Source organism: Chiroxiphia lanceolata, chromosome 6, assembly GCF_009829145.1.
Source record: "Chiroxiphia lanceolata isolate bChiLan1 chromosome 6, bChiLan1.pri, whole genome shotgun sequence".
NCBI lineage: Eukaryota > Metazoa > Chordata > Aves > Passeriformes > Pipridae > Chiroxiphia > Chiroxiphia lanceolata.
The window spans coordinates 3704406-3731931 of record NC_045642.1 but is presented as its reverse complement, the minus strand read 5'-3'; the positions used below and the strand labels follow the sequence as shown (position 1 = coordinate 3731931).

The following is a 27526-nucleotide window of genomic DNA, read 5'->3' as shown; positions in this document are numbered from 1 at the left end:
AGTTATTGTTTCAAAACCCATAGTCCTGCCCCGGAACCTTTTTCCCTGTGCGGGATGGTTGTACCATTACATGCATGTGAGGTAACACCTGATTCCTGCAGGTACTGAACATTGCAGATGCTTTTGCCCAAAATCACAGTGGGGAGGATGCCTTTATTGTGGAATAGGTGTAATACTGATCTAGAGGGAATGTTTGTTCTCAGTGACTTTGCAGCTTGTTTGGTTAAATAAAAAACCAAGTCATGCAAAACAGCTTTGTGAGGAAGCTAATTTCCATTGCTATCCTAGTGTGGTGAGTAGGCTCTGATTGCTGTAGATTTTCTAGAGGTCAAAGAGAAAGGGGAACAAGCAGCTCTTAAATAGAGAGGACCATCATTTCTAAATTGTCCCCTTCTCTATTTTCCTGGTTTCTGAAGATTACACATTTGCATGCATGGCACGTTGGAGATATATACAGATCTACAGTCTACCATCTTTGCCTTAAGTGCCTTAAGTGCCTTAATGGCACTTAATCTGCTGCCATTTTTAGCTGCTTGGAAATATTCCCTCTGAAATAAAACTGAGAAATATTATGTTCTACTGCTTTCTAGATTAGTTAGAAGAAGAAGCTCGAGGTGGGAGAGGGGAATGTGAAATATAGATGTCAGTATATCTCTCTTGACAGCATGAATCAGAAATAGAAGCTAATTTGTTTATGTTTTGACTTGCAGATTAAATAAACTTGAAAGTATTATTACATTAGTCAAAGGAAGAATCGAAGAAGTAGATCTGCCTTTGGAAAAAGTGGATGTAATTATATCTGAATGGATGGTAAGGTGCATGAATATTCTTTTCAAGGTGTAGTTATTTTCAAGAAAAATGTTTTATTTAATTTGAAAAGTTATTCTTTAAGTGATGTTATTTTTTTTAACCGAAACATCTATCATGCTTCCAGCAGTGTCTTTGACAATGTGAGAGATGGGATGGCAGTCCTAATTATGTGGTATTTGGATACAATTCCTGATCGCTCTTGTTCAAGCTCTTTAAAGTCCAGGTTCTCTTAAGTACAGTTGAGCTGCTTTGGGTGCAGCAGTAAGTTTCTGTTATGTAGTTGGTTTGCATATCTCTAAAGCATTCCATTCCTCAATCACTGCTCAGGTGAAAGTAATGGAGAAATATTGTATTAGTCATCTAGTTGGGTCATTCTGATGAGTAAAATACCTTTAGTCTGCAAATTCAGCTGAGGACTGTCCTGACTGTGAGGTAAAGGCAATAAGGAGGTGAGGTGCTTACTCTGGAAATCTGCAAATACAGGCAGAGCTTGAAAACAGTGTTACTATTCACTGCCATTTTTTTTAGCGTAACAATAAAGTTACTGATTTTAAAAGTACAAAATAAATATGGTGGACAGCAGGAAAGGCAGTGTCTAAATGAACCATCTCCTGGAATTCATTGGATTTCAGCTGTTGGCCTGTTCCCTTTCTTTCATGGACTGGCTGGTAGTTGTTACACACCTTGTGCTTGCTACCTGCCATTAATCCTAACCATGAAATCTGTGTTACGAGACCCAGTGCCAGGCTAACTTCATAGTGACTGAATGCCTGTTCCCTATCAAAAACATCTCTTGTAACTGGGTTTTTGTGAACTTCTGCTGTTCAGTCTCCTCATATTGTGGACCTTCAAAAAGCACTTCAAAATACAGGTTTTCTTCATGCTAATTCCAGCTGTTGGGACTTAAAGATTCTTTTCTAGTTCAAATTTAAGATCGATAACAAAAACTTACATTCAAAGTTGCTTGTTTCTTTGGTGAGTTTTGTTTTTTTACAAACTGTGGCCATTCTACTATATACAAGGGCCTTTGGGAGAGAGATCAAGTATTCACTATGGATCCATATGTATCTATCTGTATGTTTCCAGGAAAAGGTGAAAATAAATTGTTTTACCTTTTCTGTGATTTTTTTTTTCCTTTTTTTTCTTATTTCAGTGAGCTGGAAATATGCAGTTTTTCCTCCACTGCTGTAATGTATATTTGAAACATGAGCTTAGTTTATTGTTGAGGTCACTAGTTTCAGGGAAGGTTTAAGCCACTGACTTAAACTAGTGGTTTAAAAATAACACATTATGGTTGGTGATTTCTGACAGTATAGTGCCTTCACTAGAAATGTAATTACAGTTCTTTCAGAGAAACCTTTAATCAGTTGCCTAATGTGTGCACAAAGATTAATGTTCCAAAAATCACATCTCTCATTCTAGAGCCCAAGATTTGGTTTTAAAAGGAACTGGAGCAGTTGAACTGAAGTCATGTTGTAAATCAGTGTCTCTAAGGTGAAGTAAAGGATTTAAAAAACCATCTCTTGTAGGAAATGAAGTATTGAATGTTCCATGTTTTTCATTTGTGTGCTGATTTATCTTTTAATGTCATAATTACATAGCCATGTGCATTTCACTAAATCAGGCATTCTAAATATTTAGGAATGTTAGGATTTTTATAGGTTGCTGCAATACAGAGATAAAGAGGACAATGCTGTGGAAGTAAGATTGATAGCTGGACAGTGTACACACTGTTCCAACACTGTTCAGAAAGGAACATTATGTTGCTGAGATGCAGATGAAGATTTCTCTTTGTCTGGCTTCCTTGTGTGAATTTGCTTTTTCATTTCCTTCCCCCTTGTGAAATCTGTTGTTGATATGTGAATATAAGTGCTTGAAGATGTGGGAAATGTTGAAGCATGAGAGGAAAAAGGAGTTCAGTATGTGTCAGTTTTCGGCTCTTTACGTAGAGAGAGTCTGTATGGACTGGCAGGGAAATTCTCATGGGAACAGTTGTTTTTCTTTGTAACAGAAATATGAAAAGTTGCTGTTCTGTTTAGGAAACAAACTGTTTTTAGATTAGTAAACATCAAACCCTCTTGTGGAGCCATAGCTTTGTTTTGCTTGGTGCAGAACAGTACACTCTTTTTTAGAGCTGTGTCTTGAGCATCAGAAAATGTGAAATCAGAAAAAAAAAAAAAGTGAGGTGACAGAGAAGAAAAATACTACATTCTCTCAGGATGGTTTTTAGATTAGACTTTCTGAGAAAGATGTCACATAGAACAGTGTCTTGTAAAAGATGCAGCATTGCATTATGAGCATCTCCAGTGTAATAGTTTCTGATGATTATTCTCTTAATTGCGGAAGTGACCCATAGGTCACTCACAAATGCTTGCTATTCTTCTCTTTCATTTTTAAATTTATTCCCTTAAACTATGGAAAAGTGAGAGAAGCATCTTAAATATTATACAATGGACAGGGAGGTGTGAGTTCATGTGTGTATATGTAGAAATTTATATTTCAAATGTATACTTGCCATCTTCCAAGAAATATTTTCCCATTTTAAATTCACCTGGATATGGTTTTGTCATGTGCCAAGTTTAGAGGCTGAGTGATGAGCAACTGTCTCTTTAGTGGTTTTATTTAAGGCTGTGAAAGAAATTAGAAGTGATCCTGGTTTTAATGTACTAAATGCAGTTTGTGACATCCGAAGTACATGTGTTTGACAATGTTAAAATCAGACCATGAGCAGGACATCTCTGTGATTTGTGTTCAACTAAAACCGGTGTGTAAAGCACAGAAAAGCACAGTGGGAGGTGTGATGAGCTGTGAGCTGTTCTCTTGGTGTCCAAAAAGGCAAATTGCTGAACATTGAGGGCCTGTCGGACTTCTGAAGACCTCTGGATCATCCATTTAGACTTTTCCATTCCAAAGACAACTGTATATTGTTTTCAGCAAAACCTTGGTCCAGTGTGCAACCTGACACAAGGGATTCTTGTGTGCTGTGGACCAGAAGCACAGGGGGAGAGCAGGTGGACTGGAGGACCACTTCACCCAATAAGCCACGTTGCCTTAAGAAAGAGTGGCCAAGTCACAGCATGTTCCACAACCAAACTGGGTCTGTGAGGAGAAAGGCCTTCAACTCGTAGAGAAAGGTTATTTGAATGTAAGAATGGGTGAATTTTAGGTAAGATCTCCCTGCTGGCCTTGTTTTTGTAGAAGTTTCCCTGACCAAAATTCTTCGATACTCTGTATCAGGACTTCAAGCTTCTGATTCACCATCCTGCCTGGCTCAGTGTGAAACCTTTAAAAGCCTTAATTTGTGAAACTACGAATTTTATTGTTAGTGACTACAGCTACCAGTCTTTAACATTTTGTTGCTTGTCTGCTTATACCATAGATCACCTACAAAAAAAATCTCTTACTTGTTGTTCAAACTGTAAACTTACATGAATTACCTGGGCAGGAAAATATTTGCTATAAAGATATAAAAAAAGGTGACTGTGTTATTGCTCATGTATTTTGGTAGGGAAATCGTGAACTTCACAGGCTGCTTATTGAAAGGACGAGTGCAGAAAGAAACAAAATGTATGTAATGCTTTTCTAGAATGTTCCTACACAACTGCATCTGTGTGCAGATTTTTTTTTTGCTGTCAGTATGCTTTTGCTTCCTTTCTCTAGCTAATACTACAGAGCTAAAGGTTGCAAGAGTTATTCACCTGAAAAATATCTGCATTTCTTGTTTGTAAAGAGGTTTTATTGTGAGAGACAATTGCCTGAGATGGTTGTCTCAAATACGATGTTAGTGTACAGCGTGTTCTCATAAATTGTTTTTTTTATGCACTGCTTTATGGTACTGAATATGCAGCAGAGTTTTGTACAAGGAAAAACTGAGAAAGATGTGGACTGTCAGATTAAAATAAACTGAGGATACAATCCAGTACTCTTGTCTTTTAATCATATCTCTGGTCAGATAGCTAATATTTTTTCCTTATTTTTCTTTTCTTCTTTTTGTATTTTTTTTCAGATAATTTTGAAATGATATGATGGGTTGAGGATATCAGGATCTAGGGGAAAGGGCTAGGAAGTGAGCATGTCTGAAACACTGGAAACCATCTTTTCTCTCCTTCCTTCTTTCCCCTATTTCTATGAGATACACAGTGATGGCACTTTTTTAACAGTTACTAGTCATTCTGTAATCTTAATATTTTCTATTGTTTTAATATTTGGAGGTGCATTAATACAAGTGCTCTATTTATGTAACAGTTATAATTTATAACTATATGTGAGAATTGAGCTTTTCTTTTTTTGTGTTCTTAATACTCTGGTGTGAAGAGCATACTAAGTAGCTGAATGCTTTATTTTCTTTATAGCAAAATGGTTTTTGTAAAGAAATTTAATTTCCTTGCTTGATTTTTTTTTTCTTTTTTTTTGCCAACACCAGTAATGGATACACTTTTCTACTCTTCACATCTTCCCATTTGGTGTTCTCACTCCTATTTGTTTAAGGGCACAACAGGGTGTGCATAGTGGCAAAGTCAAGCTGTGGTTCTGAAATTTGTGAGCTCGCTCTGTCAATAATGAATTTGATTTTTTTTTTTTTAATTAAATCATACATGGGAGATCAGCATGAAGGCTGACTTAGCATGTGGGAAATAGTGCTGCAGCAGAGCACGCAGAAGAGTTTGTGTAGCGGCTGCTTGTCATTTAAATGCACCACAGCTTTTGGGGAGATTTTGTCAAGTAAAAAGTACTTTTTCACATCGTTGAGTGGACCACATCAGTTTTGTGTATCTGTTAATGTTGGATTACATTTTCTGTCTGAAATCATAATTTCTTGTCCAATCTGTGTTCCATGTTGTAACGTGTTTTACTCTGTAGGCCAGTGGGAATCTTGTAGTTAGAAACTTCAGCTTAAGAAAATAATGCACTTTTTTCTACCACTAGGGATTAAAAAATATAAAATCCACTCTCTGGGCCAGTGTTTTGGCCTTTCATCTCATTAAATTTTTAGTATTAAACCTTACTGAATCTGGAGAACCAGACCAGGTTCAGTAATGTTACAGAAAATAATAAAATGCATCTTTGATAGAAGGCAGAGGGGAAACACAACCCTTATTTCAAGTAGCTAAATATTTCTTTGCAATTCTGTCTTTACATGTCCATGTTTTGTTCTACTGTACCAAAAATTCTGCTAATTCTTGCTGTTGTAAACATGGGGATGGCACTATTTGATACTTTTAAAGAGCTTAATTTCTTTTTCTCCACAAAGATTATCATGATGAATACTGAAGCACTAAAGTTACAAAAACTTGCCATACTTATGTTTTGATCCATTGGCAAAATATTTTTATGGAGCTTTGAATTAAATTGAAAATAAATACAAGAATGCTGTGGTGTAGTTGAATCATAGAGAAAAATGTTAACAATGCAGGATATTAAGGCATCAAAGCTTTGTGAGCCTTTTATAATTCTGTTATGAACACACAATACAGATACAAAGGATATATAAGAAATGTAGCAATACATTCCTCTGGATTCAGATATGCTAGTGGGCTCAAGCATTTTTGATGGGTGTCTTGGGCAGACATGCGGTAGGGCAGGGGTTACTCCACGGTGCTGTGTGTTTCTGTTCCTGTCCAGATCTGTTTATATGGGGATTTGTTGTTATCTGGAGAACATTTCATTTCAGCTTTGCAAATTATAAAAAATAAGAAACTTTATGTTCACTTTGAGAAGGAAATGGCCAGCTTTTTAGTAGAAAATGCACATTATGACAGCATAACATTTAAGATGTTCTGTGTATTCAGCTTGTCTTAACAGAGAAAGTGTCACCTTTTATGTGCCTTAGTTTAGCCACTATCAAAATCATACTAATAATTTGCAGCTCTCAGATTTGTATCCTGGAGATCTCTTTGCAGTAATTAATTTTTAGAATATTAATACATGCTTAAGAAAAAGCAAACCCCTGAGCATTATTGGGGTGGCAGCAGTAGTGCCCCCACAGCATCACAGGGAAAGGACATCAGGTATAATTCGTTTTCCAGGAGCACCCCTACAGGTGGGGCAGCAGCCTGTGAAATTACATTCCAGATTACACTATGGAGGAGCACAGCACACTGAGCACAGTGCTTTGGGATAAGTAATAAATGACTTGATTCACTACCGTTGATGGTTTATGTAACTTGCAGGAAGGCTGTAATGAGTTCAGGGGACGATAGAACTGGGAGTTGGGGGAGAACCAACAGTGCCAGGGTGGAAAGGTCAGGGAAAGGATGATGAGAATTTCTCTGTGTTTCTCATGAGGAGTGGTGTCTTCCAACTGTGCTTCTTGCTCTTGCTTGGCAGACATAGGTGATGGGCAGAAAGGAGGAAGTGAAGAGCTGATCCATAAAAATGTGACTGACTCTTGCTGTTAACTAGTCTTAATGTATGTCCTAGAGGTTACACTTAAAATACAGTGAAAACAACTAATTTTCAGTTAAAGGCATCCAGAAATAATTCTTCCTATCTAAACATATTCTATTTTTAAAACTGTAAGAGTAATACTATAAAAACTGTGGTTCCAATTCTGTGCTTTTGGCTTGCTGTAGGTATCAAATAATCTCTGCCTGGTGCAGGGTAAGCTCCTGACCTTTTCAGCTGTTCAGCAAAGCTTACTAACAATCCTCTTACTCACAATGCAATAGTCTTCGTTCTGAGACTTATTCTAAGGACTTACAGAAGTTGGGCAGTACAGTGGAAGAACATTTGGAAGAAAAACTTCCAGTGGAGCTCTGCCCTGTTACCACAAGAAATGGTTTGAGAAGAGGACACGGCCATTATTTTCACACTATATTCTTGTTGAATACAAATATGTCAAGTTTCTGGGTTTTCTAGTTTTGTTTTTGATCCTGAAGGCTGCAGGTAGTGACGTTTATGTGCAATTCTAAACTTGCAGCATTTTTTGTTCTAAGAGTCTTAGGCAAAATTAACATCCAAGGTGGCACAAACTTGAAGTAAATTTGGTGGTCTTAGCAGTGCAGTTTCATGAAGTGCTGTCTGTCTTCAGTAGTGTGTGATGATGACTTCAAAAATAAAAAATAAATTCAAAAAAATAACTGCACAAATATGAGAGGGTAGGAAAAATGAAGGAAAATATCTTAGAATTGTTTAGGTTGGAAAAGATCTCTGAGATCATTGAGTCTCCAGCCATTAACTTGGCGCTGCCAAGCCCATCACTAACCATGTCCCCAAGTGCCACATCTACTTGTCTTTTAAATACCTCCAGGGATGGTGACTCCACCACTGCCCTGGGCAGCCTGTTCCAGTGCTTAACAATCCTTTCAGTGGAGAAATTTTCCCTAATATCCAATCCAAAATTCCCTGGTGCAATTTCTTAGCTTTCCTTTGTTAGGTTACTGCTGATTAGGCTTGTAGGACTGCAGGTCTAAAATCTGGACTTCAGTTGTCCATTTTGTTCTTTCCTGATCAAGCCATATGGCTAATCTGTGTTTTAAGCAAAATGAGAATTAGGATGTTAAGTGAAAATTCAAAACCTGTGTTGGTATTTGTCTTAATTGATTTGATGTTGTAATGATGTAGGTGAAATATGTTTACAGTACTGAGTTAAGAATAAGGATCATAGTCAAACTTGGAAGACAGGAAGGGTATAAAATCAGTAAATCTGTTGGGAAACAAAGGGCTGTATATCTCATAAGTCTGCAGTTTATTTAAAAGTAGTTGAGAAACTGGATATTTTCTATAAAATGCTAATTTTACTTAATACTGCCATGTGGATTTTTTAATGTCTCAAATGTTTAAGGAACGTTTTTCTGTTTCAGAAAATGACTCACTCAAGCTTACAATGAGTTATTCTAAACACCAGTAGCAGTATGATTAACCTGCCAGAAAATTAATCCCAACACAAAAAAACCCTGTGCAAATCTAGTTCTAACCATTTTTATCCTGGAAATTTTTGTAAGTCCAGATGCTGCTAAATGATGTCGAACACCCAGGGAACCAATGTCTTTGGTACACGATTTATTTCCACCTGCCTTAGTGAGCATTGCCCAGGGTGATACAGGAGGGCACCACAAGGTTGCAAATATGAAGTAGCAAAGATGCATTTGGTGTTTGTCTGACAATAAGTTTTAGTGTTACTAAAAGGGATTTTTTTTTTTTTGAACCTCCCAGTTATTACTAAAAAATCAATACATGCAGCTTTTCACTTGGTTGGAGTTGAATTTGATTTCTTTTGATGTTGTAGGACTCTTCTCCGGTAAATATTGGTGTAGATTGGATATGTATTGTCTATAGTTTATTAATTTAGTGTGTGCTACATCTCTAATTAATCCCAAACTACAGGTATGATACTTTATATAACTGAAGATTGAAGTGACAACGCTGCTGTTGAGAAACTCACCAGGTGCTGGCTCTTCTTGAGGCAAATGGGCATATAAAGTTCTTAAAATGTGTTGATAAAATCTATCTGTAGAATCATTAAAAAGGCTGCATAGGAAGTATAATGATTTCTAAATTCTTTCCCTTCTTCTATAAACAGGGTTATTTCCTTCTCTTTGAGTCAATGCTGGATTCTGTCATCTATGCAAAGGACAAGTACCTGACAGAGGGAGGCTCAGGTTGGTGCTCAGTTCTTTTAATAAATTTAGCTCTGGGGAGAAGCTAAATGAACTCAGAGTCTTAGAGTAAGCTATGCATGGATGAGAAAGTTGCCAGTCTCAATGAAAAATGTTTTCATTAATATGAGCTTCAAGGCATTAATTTACTGTATGGGTAATAGAAGAACAATAGATGGGGTATCAAGGTCTCAAGTTAATGGTGTTTTTAAGAATAGACAGGCTTATTTGTTCTTAAGTACAGTCTAATTTTTTCCTCCCAAATTCTTCCCACACGTGTGGGCATTTGTTTTCCACTCCCGAAATCCCAGTTTCTGCATAACTGTGACCGGAGGAAAATAAGTACCATCCTGTAGGATGTGATACTGTTTGAGTAAGCTACTATGGATTAGAGAAAAAATCAATAGGGTGTTTCTCTGGAGAGGAACGTTGTGGAGGAGGACACAGTTTCAAACACAAGAGACCACATGAAATAACTAGTGGAATTAGACTGTTTCAGTTCAGCGTGTTTATCCTGGTGGTAATGTGCTCTTTTTCTTTATAGTTGGAGGGTAAGGCTGTGACAAAAGGGTTTATTTTGAAGTAGTGTTCTTTTACCCATTTAAGTAACTTAGACAGTGTCATCTGAAGCACTCTTTAAGTGTCAGTAAATATTAATTCCTCGTGTGCTGCAGTTTTCTGCACGAGTTCTGCACGTGCTTTATTCCTTGTGCTTAATTCCTTTGTCAGTATTGTATTTCATATTGACCTTTTCAATCGTAGTCATCAGTCTGGGGGTTTTTTCCCCCTTTGTGCTAACCATGCACATAGTTTCACTACACTGACTTAATGATTGGATTAATGACTGTGTCACAGGGCTTGCTGCAGGGCTTGCTTCCCTTTGATTGCAGTGAGCTTTTGTACACTATAGAGTGGAGCCGAAAAAAGGGAGTTTGTGCAGCTGTTCAACATTTGGTCACAAAGCTGAATATACAGACAAGAGATGCGTTAGAATATTTAGTAGCCACTTGAACAACATGACAGAGTAAGAGCTTTTTTTGTTTTCAGTAATGTAGAATAGTCCAGCCAGATCAGGAACACATTGAGTGGTCTGTATAGATACATGCTGATAATTTTACATTGTGACAGAATTAAATTCAAGGACATTCCCTAAAATCATAAGGAATCATTTTGTATTTAGCTACTACTTCCAAAGCCTTCTGAAAAGGGCCAGAATTTTTTTACCTGTGTTTAAACTGTATTGATGGTAAGTTTGCTATTGGTTTGTGACTCCCAAAGATTCCTTTGTTATCCTTTGTGGTCTGAGAATGGTCTTGGGCCCTTCTTTGACTCTTCACAAAGCACACAGTGTTGTACAGGCGCTGATTGGTAAGGCCAGATTTTAATTTTCGTTAACACTGTTTCATTAAGGTGCTTGCAATTATTGCTCTGCTGCCAGCAGGTCTAGCAGGTCAACGGCTGTGTCCAGGATTTGTGAGAAAGCTGCTCAACAATCAGCTTAGCAACACAGACTCTCCTGCAGTGGAGATGAATAGCAGCAGAACTGTGGGCACATGCAAATTCAGATGAACCAAAACTAAGAGCTCACTCTGAGGTGAAGTCTCACCAGAAGAACTTCTAAATCTGCTTAATTTTGTTTTAAGCCACTTGGTGCTATTAGCCCAAGATCGTTATTTACAGAGGTTTGAAAGCTGAAAAAAGCAACAGAAGCAGCTGTGACTTGGCCAGATCTCTCAGTGATTGAGCTGAGAGTAGAGGCCAAATTTCTAGATTTGTGTTCAGTCAGTCATATCGTCATTACTTCAATTTAGCCTACTGGCATGCTGAAGTGGATTATGCCAAACTGTCTAGGGTAATGTGTACAGTATTTAATAGCTTTATTTGGGAACAAAATTTTTGCTGCCCAGGACCCATCTGTTTGTTCTTTAGAGCTGTTGTTGGAGTATAGGATTTTTCACATGCTTGATTTCAGCTCACATTGGTGAGGGGTGACATGGGCAAGGAAGGTGTCATTCAAAACATAATATTGTTTACCTGTTCACATCAAAACGATGGTGGTATTCACACAGTTATTTCCGTGTATCTGGAGCGTTGCTGCCTTACCCTTCAGCGTCCTGAAGTTTCTGAGGCATTGCTGAGGGATAAAGGATTTCCCATCATATCCTGCTCACCACGTGAGCTGTTCCTGGTGACGGATGAGTTGTGGGCACCGAGTCGAGAAGGACACAGATGGTCAAAGCGATGAATCTGGGAGAGCTCTGAGGAGTGTGTGCTTCTGTCCAATCAGCATTTTGCTCATTTCACCTGCAAGGAGGAATAATTATTAAATTAAAGGCTGAATGAGGGAAAAAAAAATGGCAAGTCTGTCAGGATTGCACAGGGAAGTGTTACAGGGCTGCAGAAGGAGCAGAGGATTTCCAAGGGAATTGAGGATAGTGGTGAAATGGCAAATGCAATTTTATGCAGATGCTTTTAAACATTTACAAAACTCTACAGTATTTTGATGATTTAGGCTGATTTTAGATAACACTGCTTACATTTCCAGTCAAACCTCAGTATAGCATATGCTTCTGGATGTGAGTGGGGTTGTAAATTCAGAAGTTAATGTATCACTGCAGTCTTTACCTGAGCTCTGTTGGTGGAACACAGGTTTCTTTTTGTGAAGTCTGAACAGACATTGTCTACTTTTGTTGCTATTAATAGACTAAAGTAAAAAATGCAGATTAGATTGGAGCATTTAGTGTTTACATTTGTCCTTGTTCTTGTGCACTTTGTACAATCGATTATGAGCTCCACTGCTGATTTAAGGATTTGCTGTGTGAACAAAGAGATTTAATATAAACTGATTATGATCCAGTTCAAATATTTCATGCTTGATAGAGGTTGATAAACTTCTTTTCTGTTTACAGAATGTCCCAGAAATTAGGGCTAGTCTGAGAAAGGAAGATCATAAAGTATTTGATCAGTTGTTACTGTAGTTTTCATTTTTGTTGCACTGTTTCTAGCATGTGTCTTCTGTAAATAGGGATTGCCAGTCTTTTCATCTCTCTTCTCACCATACCATTGCATCCTACTATTTCCCTGAAAAATAGTCCCTCAAAGGCTGTTGTCATTTGCTTTTGTTGTCTGTGTCACACTGTCTTTTAATTTTTGGAGCATCAGTGGTGGTTCTTGAAGGTTTGAAATGCTGTGAGGTAAAGCCAAGTGTGATGTGATGCAGTTGTTACACCAGTGAACAGCAGCATGAAAGCTTTGAGAACTAGACATCCCTTATTGATGGCTCCAGAATCTCCCTGCAAATACTCCTACCACCAGATGTTGATGTTTTGTGCTGGTGTGACAGCTGTCAGGTGTGCTGGAACCAAGGGATTTGTTTCAGACAAGGCAGTTGGAATGCCTTCCTGTTTGGATTCTCATCAAACTGCCTTTTTTACTGCTGAGTTAATTGTAGGCTGTTCCTGGAGAAACCTCCTCAGGGTTCCTCAGTTGCAAAGTAGGGGTGATAATAGCCTACCAATAGGATTCCAACTGAAGCTTACTGATATTTATTCATTCTGTTTTAAACAGTCAGAAAGTGAGAAAGATGACAGTGTGCTTACTTTCATGTCTTTATGTAACAAAAAAAAAGCTTCTTTAAAAAAAACTATTCTCTATCATTAATATTTATAAGATTTATTTTGTTTAGGCTACAACTACTCTGGCTATATGAAAGGTCTTATTTCAATTTGTTATTTCTATCTTCAGCATTTTACAGGGCAGGAGGTACTGCTTTTCTGACTTACCATGCCATACCAATGACGTCTCCATATCCATTTTGCTAAGCTATAATTTTAAACAGAAGAGAAGACAAAATTAATTTTACAGTTCACCAGATTTTGGGGAGGAAAAGAGAAACTTAGCTTCAGTGTTATTAACACTGCCACATTCATGTATTAATAAAAAAAATAAAATAAGGTGTTTATTAGCAGGCGTTTTGCTCTGAAACCAGATCAAGAATTCAATGTATGTGGCTTCAGAGGCTTTAATACTCTTAAGAAAAAAACCATGGGAATGTCTTTGTGAAAAGAAGCCTTGCTAAATATAAATTGAGTTTCTTTTATTATTTGATAGCACTGTAGACAGCCATGTTCATAGCAGCTCTTCTTTGTGGGTTTTCCAATCATTTGAGATTGCCAAGACGTTGACTGACTTTTTTGGCAGCTGTTGAAAAGGCAAATGTCAGTCTTCCACTACTGTTTGGAAAAGCTGTAAATAGTTACCTGCTCTGAAGATATTCTTGGGAGAAAGGAAGGCACAAATGTGAAGAATGATAGTGTAAGAATGATAGTTGTTATCCTAAAAGTGGGAGGGAGGGAGTTGATGAGGTTCTCTGCTGTCTGTTGGTTCACTTCCTACACTTGAGGTGCAGACAGAAAAGTGATTATTCTTTTCCAATACCCAGAAATAATTTTTTGGGCTGTAAGGCAAGTGTCAGCTAGAGCTGATAACAAAAAGGAATAAAACTCTTGAGTAAGAATATTTACTCTTTTCTGGAAGTAAGGTCTTTTCAAAGAGGTTTCTTGTTATTGCAAAGCCCTCACCTGAATTTTCCTTTTGAGTGTCTGCCTACAGTTATTAAATATATTTTAGATCAGTCTCTGTATAGAAGCCAGAATAGGATGTTCCAAATTATTTTCTTCAGACATCAAGTTTCCAATCATTTCCTTGCAGTAAGGTTTCAACTACAAAGATGTTTTGTCATGAATAGGAAATATTATTAAATTTTTGTGTCTAGTCTCCTCTGAGGACTAATGGAACTCTCCAAAGTGAAGTAGCAGAAAAAGTGTCTTGTCCAAGAGCTAAAAAAATTTATTATGTTTGTTCTTTAAAGATGTTAATCACTTATAAAAGAAAAAAAAAGTCCTCTTTATGTGTGTCTAAAATAAAATTTCACTACTCTCTTTCTGTTACAGTTTATCCTGACATTTGCACCATTAGTCTGGTAGCTGTTGGGGATATGAAGAAACATGTGGACAAGCTACTTTTCTGGGAAGATGTATATGGCTTCGACATGTCTTGTATGAAGAAAGCTGTAATTCCAGAAGCTGTTGTTGAGGTGCTGGATCCAAATACACTGATATCTTCAGCCAGTGTCATTAAGGTACCATACTACTTAATGAATAGTAGTCAGATTAGAAGTTTCCTTGGTTTATGGGGGAGGGGGGAAAAATACAGGTGGCACATACAAACTTCAGCATCTTCAAAATGATACAAATGCAATAAGGTTCTTGCTGTTAAGACTTGAAGATTTGTATCAATTGCTTTTTTTTTACCAACTTTGAGCTTTTAGTAGTCTTCTCATATTTAAGTTGTTCTGTCTGATGTTTTTTTCTATCCAACCCCAAATTAACTTGCATTTTAGTAGGTTACAAGTTGTGGAACTGGAATGTAAACTGTAATATAGTCTCTTCTTTTACTTTGCTTCCCTCTTCACTCAGTGTACTGAGCAAAGGGGCTTCTTATCTATTTCTGTGTTAAGATAACTGGTGTTACAGGTCCTTTGGACCATCACTCACTATCACCCAAAGCTTCATCCAGATAAATAACCAGGGCTGAAAAAGCAGTACTTCCTACAGTACTTCCTGAATTACTTATGCCTGCTTTTCTGTCCTGTCTCTTGTAATGGCAGTGTTATGATGAGGAATAGCAGCAAAGTTGGTAGCGATTCATATAAGAGAACATCTACATGTTCCAGAGCGCTGACTAGTTTGAACTTGTGGTGAACTTTGTGATTAGTAATAGTTTGAACAGCTCAGATCAATTGAGAGAAGGGCTGTTCTAGACCAAGAACGTTTTGCCACAATGGTATTCTAATTATTGTTCATATAGTTACTTTTCTACTGTAAAGCACTCAAAGCAGTAATATTACTGCCCTCAGTGGGAATTACCTGTTTAGTAAGGAGGTAATTTCTGTTTAAATGTATTGTAACAGGGGAGGTGCAGCTTAGTTGTAAGTATATCCACGTGCAAGTTACTTAAGCTTTTCTTGTCTATGTTTTTATTACAGAGAAGATTTAAAGGTATTTCGTTTTTTAAACTGGGTATTCAAATAAAGGAAGTGCTGAGACTGAGATTTCTTTAACTTTAATCACTACTTTGGTGATCTTGTGCACCTCTAGTTTCTTTTTTCGAGTTTTACTTCAGGATTCTTTTGTTCATAGATGAGGGAATCATTACAGATGTGTTGTACATATTGTCTGAGCTTGTTGACTAGACTCCTTCCAGAGTCAGTGAAATAAAATTCCTAAGCACATCTATAATAAGTTGTCATTTGAGGCTTACAAGTGTCTTTGTTCCTTGAGTGTAAGGAGAGATCAGTGTGATCAACTCAGTTGTTGAAATACACTTTATAGTCCTGTCATTATAGGGAAGGTAATTTCCAGCCTTAGTGAATGAGCGTGCATGAAACAAAGGTACTGAGGTCGAGAATCTAAGTAGTAACTGTTTGCCATTTGACAGGTTTGGTGGTGCAATGAGTGAGTGATCAGTTTGTTAGGCAAGCAAATAAAACAACATATCAACCTGAAGAGTGTTGATAACAGTAACTGAAGTTAAATATGTCCAATGCAGTTTATAAGCCATGGTCATTTCAGAAGCAAAATGCTTTACTAATAATAGTGCACACATGTCTCTTTGTAATACATATGCTGTTCATGAGAAGTCACTGTCCAGCTCAGAGGTATGGGCTTAGCAAATTTTATCATCATGCAGCCTGTAGCATAACTGTTGTGCTTAATGGCTTTATGCTCATTTGTTCTCATTAGCCATCATGGTTTTTAAAATAACTCAAAATCAATGCATGTGCTCATTTGCTGGAGTTTCAATGCAAAGTAGTAAAATTGATGAGTTGAGCAACAGCGGCATTATAGGTAAATTGTTTGAATCAATAGCCATTCCACAGAACAAATGGACTATATTTTGTAGGGTAAGTTTAAAAATGTTCCAATTTATCATTATGATTATTGCAGAAGATACTTTGGTGTGTTTGTTCAGATCAGGTGCTGCTTGTTTTATATAGTTCATAAAGTAACTTTTCTGGAAGCAAAACATTCCCTAAGAAAGATGAGGCAGCGTGAAGAATCATAGAAAGCTTTGGATTAAAGCTCATCCAGTTCCAACCTCCCTGCCATGGGCAGGGACACCTTCCACTATCCCAGGTTGCTCAGAGCCCCATTCAACCTGGCCTTGGACACTTCCGGGGATGGGGCAGCCACAGCTTCTCTGGGCAACCTGTGCCAGGGCCTCACCACCCTCAGGTGCAGCACTTTGCACTTGGTCTTGTTAAACCTCATGAGAGGCCCAATTTTGTAGCTTGTCCAGGCCCCTCTGGGCACACCTGTCCTCCAGGTGTGTCACCTGCACCGCTCAGCTTACTGAGGGTGAACTCAGTTTCTTGCTCTTGGGGATTACCAGCTCTTGTGCACTATGGGAGACTTCCTTAAATACATGCCAGCTCTGAGCACTCCCTTTCCTAAAGTTTGGGGCTTAACTTTACCCCTTACCTGACCCATATCCCTTAGGACTGCATATTCCACCAGTGCATGATCACTGCAGCCCAGGCTGCCTCCAATCTTGATGTTCCCAGTTAGTTTGCCTACGTTGGTGACCATCAGTATCACATTCCCTCTGATAGGGCTGTCTGTTTTTTGGCTCAGGAAGTTATCCCCCATGCATTCCAGGAGTCTCCTGGATTGCCTACATATATGCTTTTAGCTTTAGCAGTATATGATATTTTTGGATAAAGCATTTTTAACTGAGTATGTAAACTAAAGAACAGAGAAAAGATCTGGTGGAATTGTTATGAACAGCTGAAAACTGAAGCTTATTCTTCTATGAAAGCTCTGATTTTGGATAGATATAAAAGTAAAAAATTATACTATCGAAATGAAAGTTGCAATTTGTGCAGTGCAAAATCCTGCAGAGGGGAAGGAAGAATAACCCCAGCAGAGGCTGGGGGCCTACTGGCTGGAAAGCAGCTTTGCAGAGAGGAATTTGGGTTAACATCAAGTGGACCATGAGCCAGCAAAACACACCTTTGTGGCAAAGGCAACAACCAGCAGCCTCCTAGGCTGCGTTAGGAAGAAGACTTAGGACCAGCAGCTCAAGAGAGATACATCTTCTCTTGCACCCCAGGAAGCTGGCTGTACCCCAGAGAGGTGAATTCTGTAGTGTTGTGTCCAACCCCGGGTTCCCCAATGCAAGAGTGAGGTGACTGTCCTGGAGTGAGTCCGAAGACTGCAAAGGTGGTGAAGGGGCTGGAGCATCTCTGATATGGGGGGAGGTGGAAAGAGCTGGGATTGTTTTGTGTGAAGACTCATGGGAGATCTTACCAATGTGTGTAAATTCCTGATGGTGGTGGTGAATACGGGAGGTGGAGCCAGACTCAGACTCATTGCAGCAGTGCTCAGGGGCAGGACAAGAAGCAGTGGGCACAGATTGATCTCCAGGCAGTTGCCTTTAAAGATTAGGAAACACTTTTACTGTGAGGACATTTGAGCAGTGGTACAGCATGCCCAGAGATGTTGCTGAGTCTCTATCCTTGGAGATTTTCAGAAGCTGTTTGGACATGGTCCTGAGCAACCTGCTGTAGCTTAACCCTGTTTTGAGCAGGGCAGTGGACTTAGTGATCTCCTAAGGTCCCTTTCAACCTGAGTTATTCTATGATCAATACAAAACCAGTCTGGGAAATTGAAAAAGGCCAGCTTTAACCCATATCAGTGTCATACTGTGGTTCACTATGAGACTGCAGGAACAAGGGGTAAAACAGATAAAGTGCCTGTGGAAGCTACTTACACTCAACAATGGGTAGCTGTCACCAAGGAGCAACTTCCCTGAACAGAATGAGCTACTGTGTCTAGTTTCATACCACTACTAGTCAGTGTCTGGTTATTTGGGCATGTGAGGAAAAGGAGTTAGAGGTATTTTGTCACATGGAATTAGATGGTTTTTAAGTCTCTCCCATTTTTGGAGAGCTGAATTAGTATTGCCCTATAAAAGTTGTCCTATTGCGGGAGCGACTGAACAACCAAACTCCAAAGGGAGATCTTAATTGACATTAATCACTGTTACTGACAGAATTTTATTATTCTTTTTGACAGCATATCGACTGTAATACTGCATCCTCTCCAGACTTGGAATTCTCTTCAGATTTCACCCTGAGCATTACAATGAGCACAAAGTGCACGGTAAGACAATTTTAGTTTCTTCATATATGGTCAGTATTGCACTGGACTGAGACACAATGCACTAATTATGCTTCATTTATCATCGGTCCTTGCCTTGAAACATTCATTTCTGCAGTATAGAGGTGTCAAATAAGCCCTTTCTGTAAAGAGAGATGGATATAAAACTCCAGTAATTTTGTTACAGGATAATAGAGGTGGATGAGGAGAGGGAAGGGTAAGGAGCTGTAGCATTAGAATCATTCTGTTTTGTTCTCTAGCCCATTTTCTGAAGTACAAGTTTTCTATTCAGACATGTTGTTTCTCCTGTGCTCAAGAATGATGCAGTCACTGCTCTCAGAAGAGCTTTTCTGAGTTTAGTAAAAATGTGAAAAACAAAGTAGAAATGGGAAAGGTGTAGATTATAGCTAGTGTGTTAAACACCCAGCAGTTCATATGGCAAAGAGAGCTTCTCCAACAGGAAGGTTCATGAACTTTGGATGTGAAAGCTGGGGGGAACAAATACAGCATTAGAATCTGAATCTGATAACCAAGGTTTTTACTATATATTTTTTATTTATTGTATGCAAGTTAGTGTTTGCATTTTATGTAAATGATTGTGACTTAGTTCAACAGAACACTAATTCTAGAAAGGCTGTGGAATTCGGTTGGAGGGGAGTTGTAATTACAGTGAGCACAAACTACTCATCTTAGTTTTACAGATTATGCTGCATTAAATAGAGTGAAGAATCTCAGGAAACTTGAGTGTGATATCACTCAATTGAGTTTTTGTCTATCAGACACTAGTCAGTGTGAAAAGAAAGAAAAGAAAGAAAGTTTTCAATCTGAGCTTTAGAATTAAATGAAAACTCCGTACTAGGGCATATTTCAAACACTTCTTTGAAGTTGTGCCTACCTTGTTCAGTATGAATTCCCATAAATACACATTCATTCTATGACATTTCTTCATCATTCAGTATCTGGTAGTTATGAGAAAACAGAGAAACACTGATTTTTTTTGATTAATGAAACATGGCCCTCTTCAAGGGCTCATGCAATTTGTGTTGTGTATTTTGTGTTCCATTTTTGAAGTACGAGTCAGGGAAGATACCTAAATATTTTTATTTAACATACTTCATTGGGAGGGTGTGAGTGACTTCTGAAACAAAGATGTTAGGAATGTGTTTAAAGCTAAAAATAAATTAGGTATTCCAACATGAACATTTAAAAGTGTTTAGATTGATGCCTCTGTGAGGAAACCTTTATGACTTGACTTAGTTATGGTGCACAACTTGCTTCTTTTGGTGGAAGGATTTTTGTGGTGTTGCCATTAGGCAGGACAGTTGGGATAAAGATGAGGTACAGATGACAAAGTCTGGTGTTAGCTTGGCTAAGTAATGCACTGAGTTTTTAAACACTACATTATAAGCAAAGGCAGGATGGCCTAATTTTTATAGAGTTTTATTGTCTCAGTAATTTGCTTTTATATTCAGTACAGATTATAAATGCTTTCTGCAATTTATTAAAATATCCTCGTCAAATTTGACAAAAGTTTGCATTAGGCTCTGAGATCTGTAGTAAAAACTAAACTTCTTACAGTCTAGTGTATTCTGGAACTCTTACTGGAGTTTCATGCTTAGATTTAAGTCACATCTCAATTACCAGCCTAAAATGGTGATTGTTAGCTAATATTTAATATACTGTGATTAAGTCTACCTGAAGTGGTTTATTTGGCTTTTGCACATGTATAAGAAGAGATACAGACTTCATCTGATACACACACAATGAATATGTTTCTGTATGATGTAAACCACTTAAACTGATAACAAAATCTTGGATGCCTACATCAAAGTAATTCCTATTTGGATGAGTCTAGGTGTTAGTCCATGCTGCTGCATTTGCCAGTGTTTCTGCTAAGAGCCTGCGTAAGAGTTTGTTGCTGTCATAAAGTGAAATTTTCCCCTGTATATAGTTAAAATCATTGTTATAATTTTGAATTAGCAGATGCATACAAATACTTCATATTTATTTGTCAATTATCACCAAATTAAGTAAAGACACAGTAACATCTTGGGTTTTATTAAATGGAAATCTGCGTGTTTTTATTGTGCATACACAAAAAAAAAAACCCTCCTGTTTTTAGTTGTCATCAAATCATAGGATAATTCTAGTTACCTCAAGGCAGGGTCAGATTTGACTTGAGATCAAGCTCCACTGCAGCCCTGGTTTAATTTTCTTAATATGGCCACATTTAAATAACCGATTCAACAGAAATCTTCACAAAATCTTGGCCATCTTTGATGTTTGGCTAAAGTAAAATAGCTTATTTTATAAATACTGTTTTCCCCAGAACCACACTCTTACAGAAACTTCACTTCTCTTCTGTGATTCTGTGGTATCATTGACTTATAAATCAAGATGTATACCTGCATTTTATGACTTCCAGGGAGAAGGGGAGGGAAGTGGGGGAAGAGCAGTGTTTCTGAAATTTTACAGCAAATGCAGGTTCTAAAAAATGATCAGAATGCTGTAAAGTATTTTGCACTTCATCATTTAGGTTTATTGACACTTTGAGTGAAATTTCCAGTCTTTCTATGATAGATTGTAGAAGTTTAGTTGAGAGTTGACAGTTCATCCATCATATCAGGCTGCCTAACCTTGCAGTAAATGAACAATAAAAGTCCATTATTTATGTTGAGAATTTTTGAGGACATGCTTTAAGATTGCAATTTGTCCTTTGAAAAATAATATTTAATGTTTTTCTTGTTTGCTTAAGTGTTTTGTTTTTCTACTGGCTTTTCATTTTCTGCACAAAAAGAGAAAGTTGCTTATATTTCCCCACAATTCTATGGTTCTGTACTTGTCTCTTATGATTTCTGCAGGTTTGTTTGGTTTTTTAAATATAAACATTTTAAAATATTTTTGTTTTATTTACAATAAAATATTCCACAAAAATGGCAATTTGGAAATCCATCCTTATATACTTGTATATATCTGGGTTTTTTAAACTCACAACCTAAAGTTCATTTCAAAGCAGCTTTTTCTCAGCCACAGAAGTGTGGAAACAGGTTTGGTTGTCTTATTCATTGTTGCCATCAACAGCAAAACTAATATCAGACCAGTGTTACCATGAGAACCAGAACTCTCTGTGGAGTAATCTGTCTTTAAAAACCAAACAAGTGGAAAACTTGGGTGCACATTGATCTGTTAATTCTTCTGGGGATCCTATTGCAGATCAGCATAAGGTAGACATTCTTACGTTGAAATGTGTCAGCAACACAGAATGAATGCAGGGTTGCTGTTGCTGAACTTGTTTTTGCAGCAGCTTTGCACTGATGGGAAGTAATTTAGCAAGTACTCAGAGAAAAGAGTTACGGGGTCTTCTAGTTGGAGTATGTAACATAATGGTTTCAGAGCGGAACTTTGAGCTGACAGCCCTGGAGGCAATAGCCACAGAAGTGTCTGTGGCTTCCTCCCATCAACCTGTGTGCAGGGCTATGGTAACAGGACAGTAAGTTGTAAAAGCTGGCAGGAATCAGAACCGTAATGCAGATTTTTTTACCAGCTCATTGTCACATTTGCTCTGACTATGACTTGGAACACCCCCAGGATCACTCAGGCAGGAGAGCCTGCACTTCACATTTCTGTGGCAAAATCACAGAATGGTTTGGGTTGGAAGGGACTGAAAAGGTCATCTTGTTCCAACCTCCCTGCCATGGGCAGGGATGCCACCCACTGGATCAGGTTGCTCAGAGCCCCATCCAACCTGGCCTTGGACACTTCCAGGGATGGGGCATCCACAGCTTTTCTGGGCAACCTGTGCCAGGGCCTCACCACCCTCACAGTAAGAATTTTTTCCTAATACCTAATCTAAATCTCTCCTCTTTTAGTTTAAAACCCCCTTGTCCTATCATTACCTGCATATGTAAAAAAAATGTTAAATTCCTCTAAAATCTGTCCTTGGCTCTTTCTCAGTAGACAATAGGCTGACTTTTTCTGGTCGTGAGGACATGAAGCCCAGACAGTGAGATGAGCTTGTGTGAAATTGATCTATCTGTCCTCCCACCTATAAATTATTTGAAATTACTCTCATACTTTTGTATCACCAAAAAAAGGACCTATCAGAGTATTAAGTTGTGCTTCTAAGAGATCAGCCTCATGTCTTGCTGTAGGTGCATCTTGAGTGTATTGCAGATGATCCTGCAATGTATTGAGTCATATCCTTAAAAATGCTTAAGACTCTAAATAGCTTTTTATTCCAGATGTTCAAGAAATTATCAAGTCTCCAAGAAAAAAAATCATAATGAACTTGAAAAATATGAAATGATTGAGCAAAAAAGAGTATTTTAAATATGACCTTGTGGCTGATACTCAGTCTTTCAAAAGTTATGGGGGGGTTTAGTTATGGCTTTTTTCAAAGTACATATTGTTTCTGTTAATTTTTCCTTTATTCCTGGCATGGTTTGCCACAAAGCAGTATCTTCCAGCATTAATTTTATTTATCAGTATTAGCTTTCAAAGATTGAAGATTTTCAAAGCATGTAACAGTTGCATGGAATCATATGAAAACATTCCAAAGCACTTTTTTGCAAACTGGCTTGATTTCAGTCTTACAAACATAATGGCCAAAAAAAAATTTAATTAGGCTGCAAAAGTGCATTTTGCTGGTAAAGAGCTAAGGTTTGTCACTGCTGATTTTAATGAGACATCTGGCTTATATCAGTCAGTAGATGCTGCTAGAAAAATACTCCATTAATTGTATTCCAAGTTGATCACTGTGTGAGCTTTTGAGATAAAATATAATGGTGATTACCCTCAGTATAGAAATCAATTGACAAACTTTCTCTTTTGTTTGTGAGCATTTCCCCTGTGAGTCCATCGAGGTTGATCTTTCCTAGCTGAATAACAATATCCCCTGAGAGGAAAATGGCAGTATCTCTTCATTGCTCCCAGGAGATGTTGTCAAAGAGCAGGGGATGTGTATAAAAAGTGGGAGGGAGGAAGGGGGTGAAAGAAGGATAATGAACCAGAGGACGTGACTGATGTATTAAAACCTTCAGGAAGGAAATGGAAGTTAAGGTGACTAGAGAAAATTATTCTGACTAAATTCTTCTTAAATGTTAAGATGGTTTCATTTCTTCACGTCCAGTCATCCACTTCGGAGCCAACAATAAGTATTAGCATAGGAGTCTTTGGTTCTCACATTAGCTAATTTTTTTAGCTAGAAGTTGGAAATCTGGATTTGAGTACCACAGTTAAACACACCTTGAATGCCTGATTTCTGAGTAAAGGAAATACTACTCCACCATGTTACAAAGCAGGATTTCTCCTTCTCATTTATTATCTGTAGCCTCCTCTGCGGTGAGCTCCAGATTCTTAATCTTTAAAACACAAAATTATTGGGTTTTAATAGCCAGGGATTTCTTTCCCCTGTGATAAAAACGCAGCAACTCTGCTGCGTGGACGACAAACATTCCATCTCCATGCTTGGATAAACTCCATCAAAAGCACATTATCTCCCACTTCTGTGGCCAGCTGTCTAATTGTATTTGTTGTAGCCACTCACTGCTGGAACATGATACTACTGAAGAGCAAGAATGATAAATTACTCACTGTAGGTGATAGTGATGATGATAATTTTTAATTTCCTTGCTCCTAAGTGAATTGGTAAGGTTGCCTTTGAGTTCTCACAAGGAAAGAAGCAGTCTCATTTGTTTTGTCCTGTTAAAATGCTGCATGCAGAGCCAGCCATTTTCTTTAGGAAAAAAAGCCTTTGTGTCAGATATATTTGAATTAAAATTTAGACTCTTTTTCCCATTTCAGCTAAGGGCTGTAAGTGGAAGACTATAAATTATACGTACTAATACTCATTTATTACATATGTTAAGGCTTTTTGTGACTAATATATTTGGTACATGTTATGTGAATAAATGGGGAGAAAAATAGTCTCGAAATTATTTATCCGTGGGGGAAGAAATAGGTTGAAGAGAAGTGAGAGGGAGGACGTGCTTAATTGACAGGATTTTCCTATGTTTGCATGAACACCTTAGGAACCCTCAGTGATGGATGAAGACCTTAAGCTGCATGAGCTCTCCATCAAAATGTGGGTTTGACAAAATCAGGTAGAAGTTAGTGGCTGCTATTTTAATTTCAGGAGTCTTTTATTCTTAGTTGAGTGAGCTTTTTGTTGACCTTTCTAGGATGTTGCTTTGCAGTTTCAGTAATGTATTTCTGTTTCTAAATGTTTCCTTTGTTCTTTATTACACGTTCTTAGTTGTCTGGGTAAATATATTGACTTCCTTTTGGAGTTGGAGTTTTTGTCCTCATAGCTCAGCTTTTCTCCTGGCAAGTTATTGGAAAACAGGAAGAATAATATTTTGGTAGTGTTTCCTAATATTTAACATCCTTTGAGATTAGAGCATGTGTCAGGCTCGAGCTGTAGTTATTTATTGCCAGTTTAGAAGTCATTATTTTTGTTTTTCTCTTTCATGGTATTCAAGAGACTACCACTTGAAAGATTTTTCCAGAGCAGGTTTAAGTTCTCACTGATTAGTTGTTGGTGAAGTTGTAAATGAACTGTCAAAGGTGGAGCAAAAAGATGAGGGAAGTTACAGTAGGAGAAATAACTGTTGTCATTATGCTTAAAAACAAACAAACAAACAAGAAGAAAAAGAAACGAAGTCAGTAGTTGTAAAACATAATCTAGAATTTATGGGGGAGTTATTTGTGTGTTCTTTTTCTTTAGTTTGACTTCTTCTAAAAAATGATGTCACCTTTACTGAAAATCTGACCAGCCCTATATTTCATTTTAATACACTTGTGTCTGTGATTGCTTCTAGTGTGCCAGTTAAGTGATTTTTGTTTTCATCATATTTTGCTGCATGTGATAAATTATACAACAAGAGGGGAGGACTTAATCTTCCTTCAAGCTGTAAACATTGGAAATCTTAGTTTGTAGTATTGCATATTTAATAGATGCTCGTGATTATTATAGCTACTGCAAGTTGTGGTAGTGTTCAAAAGTGAAATGAAAGGAAAATATTTTGAGCTTCACTTTTACAGAATTATTTCTCTGAAAGGCACTTGAAAATAAAAGGTATGTATTGTGCACTAACAAGTAATGAATGAAAGAGAATGAAGCTAAGGTGTGAGGGAAGATATAAACTCCTTAAAAGAAGATAGTAAGTAACCAAACCCACAATTTTATAGTAGCTTATTATTATCAAGTATTTCAACTTTGATTTGTGTTGGTTTTTAGATTTGTAAGATTTTGTTTTTATTAAGTATACAAGACTACTGATTGTAAAATTGTGGAAAACATCATCTGCGTGTACTTTTACTTCAGACACTTTTTTTCCTTTTCCCAGTATGTTAATGTGGGGTACCAGATCATTTCTGGAGGGGTGCAGTGCTTACACTAATATACCTTAAAAGTGATAGTGGTTGTTTTGGTTTAGGGGTTTCTTGAGTGTATTGAAACAGACTTCTTAGTGCTGCCAGACACTTTAGTTTTGCACAGCTCTTTCAAGGAGAGCACCAAACAGATGAGCTCAGTTGGTTGGAGCGTGGTGTTGATAATGCCAAGGTTGCAGGTTCCATCCCCGTATGGGCCATTCACTTAAGAGTTGGACTTGATGATCCTCATGGGTCCCTTCTGACTCAGAGTATTCTGTGATTCCTGCTGCTTCATGCAGAAGCAGAAATTCTAATGCTTTATAGAAAGCTTTTTGCAAAACACTGAGAGGACAAATAATAAAGCATTGCCTTTGTATCCTTCAGTACTTTTCCAGAGGCATTAAATCATGGAATCCTGTAGGTTGGATTGGTAGATCTTTGAGTCCAGCCATTCCCCCAACACTGCCAAGTCCAGCACTAAACCATGTTCCCAAGTGCCACATACGCATGACTTTTAAATCCCTCGAGGGGTGGTGACTCCACCCCTTCCCTGGGCAGTCTGTTCCAATGCCTGACAGCCCTTTCCTTGAAGGAATTATTCCTAATATCCAATCTAAACCGTCCTTGGCGCAACTTGAGGCCGTTTCCTCAAGACTGACCCCCACCTGGCTTCCCCTCCTGTCAGGGAGTTGTAGAGAGTGAGGAAGTCCCCCCTGAGCCTCCTTTTCTCCCCCCAGCTCCCTCAGCTGGTCCTCATCACACTTGTGCTCCAGACCCTTCCCCAGCTCCATTCCCTTCTCTGGACACACTCCTGCCCCTCAATGTCTGTCTTGCAGTGAAGGGCCCAAAACTGTGCACAGGATTTGAGGTACAGCCTCTCCAGTGCTGAGAGCAGAGGGTTGATCACTGCCCTGGTCCTGCTGTATTTAACTTTATTTGCCACTGCTTTTTGGACTCTGCCCTCCAGCTGCTGTTATACTCAGTGAAGAATACACTCATCCATCCAGGAGCAGCCAGTTGCCCCAGTTGCTTTTATCGTTCTTCAGAATTACCTGATAGGTTTTAGGAAGGCCAGGTGTGCTCTTTGTAATGAGTCTGGGGGTACCTGTATAGCTGGCTTGAGATCCCTTAGGCCTGGGGCAGGCCAAATATGACAGAACAGCTCAAAAGCAGAAAGATCTCAAAACACCAACAGTATAGTTGAAAATTTAAGCATTGCTTAGTGTTTAGGTGAGCATAGGAATGTACATAAGCTATAGAGGACCATAGAGAACAATCCCTTTTTTCAAAAGAGCTGGTGAATTTAAAAATGTAGGGTGTCAGTTCAGAAATAAAACTGAACTTACTTCATGAAAATAATCTATAATTTGGATAAATTGAATACCTTTCAAAGGGATGTTACTGACAGGGAAACACATGTAATCTAACACATGAAATCTTCCATGTGAAATCAAAAAGAGGAAAAGAAGAAGGTAGTTAATGTAGACTGGAGTTACTGGGAGGCTTTAGCATAGACTTGAGCTT

At 38.0% G+C, this 27526-nt stretch overlaps 1 protein-coding gene across 1 annotated transcript in view; it reads left to right on the top strand.

Moving 5' to 3' along the window:
• Nucleotides 1–27526, top strand: part of PRMT3 (protein arginine methyltransferase 3) — a 61028-nt gene that overhangs the window by 20170 nt on the left and 13332 nt on the right. The window contains exons 9-12 of the mRNA XM_032691512.1: nt 711–810; nt 9332–9410; nt 14360–14547; nt 18545–18631. Coding sequence (XP_032547403.1) covers nt 711–810; nt 9332–9410; nt 14360–14547; nt 18545–18631 — 454 coding nt within the window. The remainder of the gene's footprint in view (nt 1–710; nt 811–9331; nt 9411–14359; nt 14548–18544; nt 18632–27526) is intronic.